This window comes from Osmerus mordax, chromosome 2 (assembly GCF_038355195.1).
Source record: "Osmerus mordax isolate fOsmMor3 chromosome 2, fOsmMor3.pri, whole genome shotgun sequence".
Classification (NCBI taxonomy): Eukaryota; Metazoa; Chordata; class Actinopteri; order Osmeriformes; family Osmeridae; genus Osmerus; species Osmerus mordax.
This window is the reverse complement of record NC_090051.1, coordinates 13,213,169-13,221,161: the sequence shown is the minus strand read 5'-3', so window position 1 is coordinate 13,221,161 and position 7,993 is coordinate 13,213,169. Positions and strand designations below refer to the sequence as shown.

The window sequence follows — 7,993 nt, the reverse complement described above, 5'->3', positions numbered from 1 at the left end:
GCTCCACCTGCTGGTCAACACTGAAACTCCAGCTTGACCTCCGCTTCTCTTCCCGAACCTGATTAGCCCGAAAGATACAGGAAACCTATGTGTGCTTGTGCTGGATTATCGGTACAGTGTACGGGGCAGTTTAATAACATACCGGAATTACCAAGTGAGTCACACACGAGTCAGCACACTGTAATGTATAGATATATATTTTTTATTTCCCAGCATTTTTTTTCAGAAACACTCCAAGAACAAGTAACAGGGGAAATGTATGTCTGAAGAAATAGTGCATGAACACTATCACTGCGACTAATCTAAACACGTTTCTAATGCCCTGTACAGGAATCACTACAACTACACATAACTACAAGTGAGGCTTAGCACTGATCTCAGACACTCTTTCAACATGTTACTTGGCCCTTGACTAAAGGAGAAAAAAAATATACCAAAAATTATTTATTTATGCAACCCCCCCCCCCTCCTTCGGTCTAAAGGGGTAGACGTTCAGTTGGCCAGTATTCTGAAAGATTACACACATCGCATGAGAGACATGGTCTAGTGCCATGTACCTTTTTACTGGCTCACACTCCCTACCCGTTTAAAAAGGCAAATATATTATAAAAACATTTTCCTGGTTTACATTTGCGGATTGATTCAAGGATGCATTTATTTGTTATTTCAATGTGAATTTAAATAAATAGGTTCCTGTGGAGACAATGGCTCATTCTTCAATGTTTTGGGAAAAAAATATGCATTGAATGAAATGTTTTCATCAAAAAGGAAATTAAAAATTAAAAAGACAAAATTCCTGTTGCACCTAACAAAGCAACAGGAAAACTTGTCCGTATGGAAAAAAATGCCACCAATCTAATTACAAAACATCAATATCTATTTAATTTGTGAAACCAAATCAAATTGGGCTAATTTTTCTAATTAGAAAAGAAAAAAAGCACATAAGCGAATATGCTAGCAAGACTGATGTTCATCCCCGCAGACATATTTTGCTGATTTGTTTTCTGTGAGATACAAAAATGTAAACATTGCGAAATAAATAACGAAAAACGAGTGATGTAGGATCCATGCTCATGATCCCTAACACAAACGGGTGCATTGTTTTGTGTATACTAGTTGTTTGCATTTTCAAGTGCAAAAGCATGATGACAAAATCGCTTGAATTCAAGTAACAGAAAAATGGAACGCACTAATGATACAAATATACTATATTACACGGTAGTGATATTCCCAATTTACAAAATGTACATTTATAATATTGACAAATCTCTTATAATATTTTGATATGCTGGATTAAAGCACAGGTCCTTGTATTCTACCCCCTGGTGGCTGGGGCGTGCACTTGTCCTCTGGGAGGTTTCTGTTTGTCACATTCACCCGTCTGAGCTGGGGGGGGTGAGGGGGTTATGTCACCTCCATGGCCACTGTGGTCTCTGATATACCGTTCAATGCTAGTCTCTCTGGTTCATGATTATCCCTGGGGGCACAAGGAGACAGCCAGTCAATTAACAATTACATTCAGAATACAAAACCTTCAGAATACAAAACATTCTTCACTTCACTGCATCAAAATCAAGATTATCTGTCCATCTTATAATAAGCAGATTGCCAATTCACAAATAACCAAAGAGAAGATGATCAGTCAGAGGCAGCAGACACTGCTAGTGCGTACTGTGTAGAACTAGTTAAGTCGTTTTGGATTCAGCTCGTGTTTGTTTAGGCATCTGATACCAGTCACCAACATCAGTTTATGTAGTGCATAGTAAAGATGTTGGCTAGTTCAGTGCATGGTCAAAATTGAATCTTTCTAAACCTGAACCATTCCAAATGTGTTCCCTTCACTATCCCTCCCCCCCCCCCTCTCCTCTCCCCCTACACTGTCCCCCCCAATACTCTCCCCAGCTCACCTGGCTATACTGCCCACAGGGCTGTCTGGTGTGACTCTGGGCCCGCGGTCCCTGCCGCTGGCTACGCTGGCCAGCTTCAAGGCGGAGGGCGAGGGGGCGGAGAGCCGGGCGCCGTGGTGGAGGTGCGCGGGGGACACAGCGCTGACGCTGCCCGGGTGGGCGTGTGCGTGGGACCTGTGGTTGGGCAGAGAGTGAGGCCTGACTGGGGAGTCTGTGTTGCTGTGGGATGTGCTGGTGGAGGAGGTCTGGTGAAGAGGTCTGGGAGGTCCTGTGGAAGAAGCCAATGCGACAGTGTTACTACACCCGCCACAACACAATTAAAACTCTAAATAACCATTCAGATACAATATGACTGTTCAAACAATAATTCAACTGTATAACCATTCAGACAATGGATATGGCACATTAAACAGTATGACCGCTATCCTGTAACTATGACGGTAGCCACTCGGGTACATATCACCCCGTGACTTCCTCACCTGGAGGGTGGACCAGGCCGTTGACGCTGGTCTTGTGGGGCTTGTTCTCGTTGTTCACCGGGGCGCTGACCACAGCGGAGGCAGCAAAGTGTGCGCTGGCCGAGTCCAGAGTCTTGGACATGCAGTCGGTGGTGTGGGCAGTCTGAAACCAAAGGACAGTTTCTCAAAACACACAGCTGTTGAAGACCGAGGTGCTGTGAGAGTGTGTGCCAGTGTGCTTTTGTAGAGGGTGTCGTGAGAGTGTGTACCTGTGTGTTTTGGTGCTCGGGCAGTGAGGGATGTTGGGAGGGAGGGGTGTGCAGGAGTTGAGCCAGCTGCTGTTTCTGCATGTGGGCCAACTGCTGCTGGTGAGTCTGATACTGCTGCTCTGTGATACCAACTGCAGGAGACAGAGTGGGGTGCAGACTTAGACAGGGCAGACAGGTCAAATAAGGTTTGGGGGAGGGAGCTGTACCTACATTAGAGGGCAGAGTGCAGTTCTCTTCTAACATTTATAAATCCCATCCGAGCTGTATATTGTATACTATTTAATCTCAGTTGAAATATGTACACCATCTAATCCCAGTTGAGATGCATTAAATATATTATGCGAGTTGACATATATGCACGATCTACTCCCAGTTGAGATACACACAGAAAATGGTCCCTGCTGATATCAAAGCACTGCTAGTCCCTGTTGAGGTGTGGATGGTGTCTGACCTGAGCTTTTGTTCTTGGTACCGAGTGCCAGTCCTCCAGCCAGCCTGCTGCAGAGGGAGGCTGGGCCCGGCCGGGCCCCCGCCTCAGAGTCTTCCGGTCGGGGCCGCGGTGCGAAGCAACGCCACCTGAGGGTCTGGATGTTGCTGAGGATGTCAGACAGGGAGGAGGCAGCGACGGAGCCCGCCGAGGGGGCATGTCTGTGGGACTGCGTGGTGAGGCTGTCTGGAGGAGGTGGAGCCCCGGGCCTGGGTTGGGAGGTCAGGACGTGTTGGTCTAGCTGCTGCAGAACGCCGTCCATGCCTGATGACATGCGGTCCAACAACACCCTGAGAAAGGATGAGGGGAGGGAGGAGAGGGATGGGGGGGGGGGGGGGAGGTGAGAGGTAGAAATGGGGGGGGGGTGCAGAGAGAGATGAGGGGTGGAGAGAAAGAGGAGGGGTGGAGAGAGAGAGAGAGAAGAGGGATGTAGAGAGAAAGAGACGGAGAGAGAGGGAATCAGGGTGGAGAGAGAAAGTAGAAAGGGGAGAGACAGAAAAGAATGAGGTAGACATCACAGGTTAGGGTGTGTTCACACGTCAGTTGTATCAGAGACACACTGACATTTAACATTTAAGAAAATCATGGATTCTTTTTTCTAAAATCAAATAGCTTACAAGTTCTCCAATTAAATAGGAGGGGGTGTGGGAGTGGTAGGGGTGTTGGGGTGGAAGGGTGTGGGAGTGGAGGGGATGTTGGGGTGGAAGGGTGTGGGAGTGGAGGGGATGTTGGGGTGGAAGGGTGTGGCAGTGGAGGGGTGTGGGGGCTGGCATACCTGCCACCCCGGCCCAGCCTGCGACGAGCTAGACCCACACAGCGGGGGAGTATGGAGAGGGCCGTGAGGGAGTGGCGATGCTGCAGGGTGTCCAGTCCAGCCAGCTCTGGGTGCTCCCACAACATCCCTCCACGCTGGTCCACAGGGGGCTGGGAGAGAGATGGGAGGCAGAGAGGGGAAGAAGGGAGTGAGGCAGAGCAAGACAGATTGAGAATGAGGGAGAGAATTATAGAAAAAAGGAGTGTGAAAGGTTATTCAGCAGCTACTCCAGGGCAGGACCAACATCACATCCTTTCTTTCCCCAGATTAAGCCCAAGTAACACAATACAGATCGTTACAGAGGCTATTCCTGTTAGCAGGTGTGTGGAAGAGACTTACAGCCAGGTACTGACACCCTGCTTTCCTCCTGAAGGCAAACACCCCGTCTGGGTCATTCTCCTCGTCTGGCTCTGAGGGAGGAGACTGGACACACACACACACACACAGATATTAATCACCTGTAAATACAACTATCAATACACATCTGTAATGGCAGTATAGAATCCCCCCCTCCCAAATCCAGGGGGGAAACACCTCGTCTTTGTCTCATCATCCATGTTGCCCTAGTATACCTACTCCCACCACCAGACTATAGCATGCTAACCCCACTACAACACACTATCCTATACCGACAACCACCAACGCGCTACACCTACTACCACCATGCTACACCTCCTACTACCATTACGTTACCCCATGCTGAACAACCTTTACACCACCCTGACACTGCACCTTCTATTACAGAATGCAGCACCACCCCAGCCAGCTGCAGCGGGAGCTACTGACCAGTGGGGGGTAGTCCTCCTCCCCGGAGCTGTGGAAGTCGTACTGCTTGATGTCGGCCTTGTTGATGGTATACTGGCTGGAAGGGCGTCCGGGCCTGCGCGGCGGGCAGAGCAGCTTCTCCCTCCTGGTGTACTTCTTCTTGGGTCGGACAAAGTCGAAGGGAGCCTCGTCCTTGACTGACACCTGGTAGGGGAGGGCGGACTTGTGTGTCTGAGAGGGAGACAGAGAGGAAGAGGGCTTGAAAATCCCTTCGTCATGTCTGGTACCGCTAGTGCTGTCCCTTAGCATTACCCACATAATTCATGTTAGAATTGTGCACTTCTGGAACTTGATTATCTACATTTCTTTGTCAGTTTCATAAAAATGTAATACATGTTACGCAATATAAAGTCATGAACCGATAGTGGAGGTCAGCACAGGCTCTTACCTTGGTCTTGATGTCAGCTTTGTGACGGTTGCCGTTGGTGAGGATGATGGGAGCAGTGTACAAGGGCTTCTCAGGCAGAGGGACTGTCACCTCGCTGAGCACTTCTCCTGTGTAGTCACCCATCTGATGCCTACACACACACACACACACACACAACAGGAAAGTCGGAAAAAAACACAGATTCATCATCACTGACTACTGTTAACGCTCCCAGTGGGGGACGGGGGGGGAGACGGACGCTGGAACAGCCCTGTTAGGAGAGGGGCTTGGTGAGGATATGTGTTTGCGCTCTGAGGAAGCGCGGCCCTTCTCACCGTTTCTCCACCACCTCCAGGGTGAGGTGCAGCATCTCCCTCTTGCTCTTCTCTCGCCTCTTGATCATCTCCAGGATGGTGACGGTGCGGCTGAACTCCCTCCGCAGCTTCAGCATCCTCTCGTACGACGCCTCGTCGTTCTTGCGGTTCTGGGTGGAGGAGCAGAGAGAACAGTCCGAATATGAGCACAGTGCTAATGCTGTGGTGGGCTGTGATGGCTGATTTAGAGAGGGGAGGGGGGGTTATTCGAAGAGGGGAGGGGGCATGTTAGGATTGCCATGTTTGGGGGTGGGGGGGCAGTATGGGCTGTGTCAGTGTGTTTGCGTGTGTGTGTGTGTGGGGGTGTGCCAGCCCAGATGGTGTCTCTCACCTTCCTGGTCTGCATCTTCTCTGTGCGGCGTCTGAAGGCCACGTAGGCGTCGTTGTTGGTGGAGCCATCCCTCTTCTCCTGCTTGATGTGGGGGACGAGGCAGGGGCCACGGCAGTTCTTCTTCTTCCTCACCCAGTAGTCGTACACGGACTTGAGGAGGTAGTCATCCTCGTTGAGCAGCAGCTTCGCCTCAGGGAGAGTGACCAGCTGAACATGAGAGGGGAACACACACGCTTGTCATCGGGATGGTGCCTCGGTTGAAATGCACGTTTGTTTACCACCAACTAAAAGTTGTGCATGGTTCTATCTGGTTTAACAACAACCTGGAAGTTGGAGGTAATATGGGCCTACAGTGTGCTACGCTGCTATTCTTGCTGTGCGTGTACCTGGTTTGCACTGGCCTTCTCCAGCCGGTCCACCATGGTCTCAAACTGTATGGGCTTGATCTCCATCTTGCGGTTGAGCCTGTTGAGGAGGGTCTCGTCCTCAGAGTCCATGTCGTAGTCTGGCTGCTCATTGTCCAGGCCCAGGGCTGAGGGAGAGAACAGCTGGTCAGCACCAAACGCCTGCTACCACACAGACGGTCGCAGAGGAGGACTGCACTTGTGAGTGTATAATCTGCGTGGTCCTCGGCATAGCATTTGATTTGTGTACTTATTTGACTGTGTGTCTATGTGTCTGTGTGTCTATGTGTGTGTGTCTATGTGTGAAGAGAAAGAGCAGCACCAAGCGCAGAGAGACGAGGTGCTACTCACACTGTATGTGGAAGAGCTGCTTGGGGATCTTCAGGTCTCCCTTGTAGAGGCGGTCGTAGTAGGTGATGTTGCTCTCCGCTTCAGGAACAGGGATAACCATGTTTTCCTTCTTCTCCCGAAACACCTGCTGTGCTGAGATGGCCCTCTGGAGATGGTGCTCCTGTTGGGGGCCAGGAAGAGTTACTTATAGGAACAAGTTGAGTTGTGGTATGTGTGTGTCCGCAAATATGAATATATGTCAGAATACTGACCACGGACACATTTTGGTTCAACACTGTTGAAACATTAAATTGAACAAATTATTTTTAATATGTACAAATGATGTGAATCTTACGCATGGGTTTGACACATACTATTGACTAATGTGACAACTGGTGTGCTGGCCACTACTTTTAGATACATTTATCTGTGTTTAAAATACGTCACTTGCTAGTGTGTTTGCTACATAGCCTTATTATTTGAAGCATGCAGAAGCAATCTAGCTTGCTAGCTATGCCTCATACGCAACGACATGTTGCAAATCCGCAAACGATGTACGCAAAATTACCGACGTCACGAACCCAAACCCTTTGGGTTAAAATCGTACGTAGAGCACATTGTTTACGTTATAGGAGTAGAAATAATCGTAAAACCCTATATTTATTACGCAAGATGCGTAACTAACTAGACATAGCGTAAGCACAGCACATGCTACGCAGAAAGTAGTGCGTAAACACATCTTGAATACCAGTGTACTCCAGCGGACCTGAGATACTTTTTAAGATTTCTTTATTTTTAATTATATACACACCGATTCTTCTTCTTTTTCCATCCCGGTTGGCATCTGCGGTACAGCCCGGTTGATTGATACGCAGTCATTTAAGTCTGGAAGGTCTCTGTTGCGGTATATTGGGAGAGGTTTGGCGGCGTCTAGCGCTCGCGCTCGGAACGATAATTTACTCATTGTTTGCGCCTATTACAATCACATAGACTGTAAAGGAAACATGAATCCCGCCAGAATTCGATCAAAAATTTGGTATTAATCCAAACGGGACTCGGTTGTTTCCACAATAAGAGAACTCATTAGTTTCCATTTGATTGAAATCCAGTGCGAGAAGCCATTTCTGGTCGAGTTTAACTGGATTTAAAAGCTATTTTCCTCGGGTGATCCGCTCTCTGCGCCATGAAAAACATGGCGGACATGTCCACACAGCGGCTGAGCAATCCCGGCAGCCAGTGCGAGACATCTGAAAAACATGGGCCGTGGTGTTGCGTGCGCATCTCATACAACATGCATGAAGAACCCATGCAAAGCTTCTGATCACTTTCTGTACAAATACAGTGAAAACTAAATCAAACAAAGTTTTACACGTTTAAATACGTCCACTGTCTCAGTACTCACTGACCCTCATGTAGAGTTCTCCTGA

The 7,993-nt window shown here is 48.7% G+C and overlaps 1 protein-coding gene across 1 annotated transcript; it reads right to left on the bottom strand.

Moving 5' to 3' along the window:
• Positions 1-188: 188 nt before the first annotated feature.
• epc2 (enhancer of polycomb homolog 2 (Drosophila)) lies at positions 189-7,736 on the bottom strand. The gene is made up of 14 exons (XM_067254073.1): positions 7,378-7,736; positions 6,588-6,747; positions 6,219-6,364; positions 5,833-6,039; positions 5,463-5,611; positions 5,149-5,278; positions 4,722-4,931; positions 4,275-4,358; positions 3,897-4,045; positions 3,086-3,411; positions 2,635-2,765; positions 2,387-2,528; positions 1,908-2,175; positions 189-1,477 (listed from the first exon to the last, which is right to left on the bottom strand). Exons 1-14 carry the CDS (start codon positions 7,528-7,530, stop codon positions 1,405-1,407), a joined length of 2,328 nt encoding a protein of 775 aa, XP_067110174.1. The 5' UTR covers positions 7,531-7,736; the 3' UTR covers positions 189-1,404.
• Between the last annotated feature and the right edge of the window lie 257 nt (positions 7,737-7,993).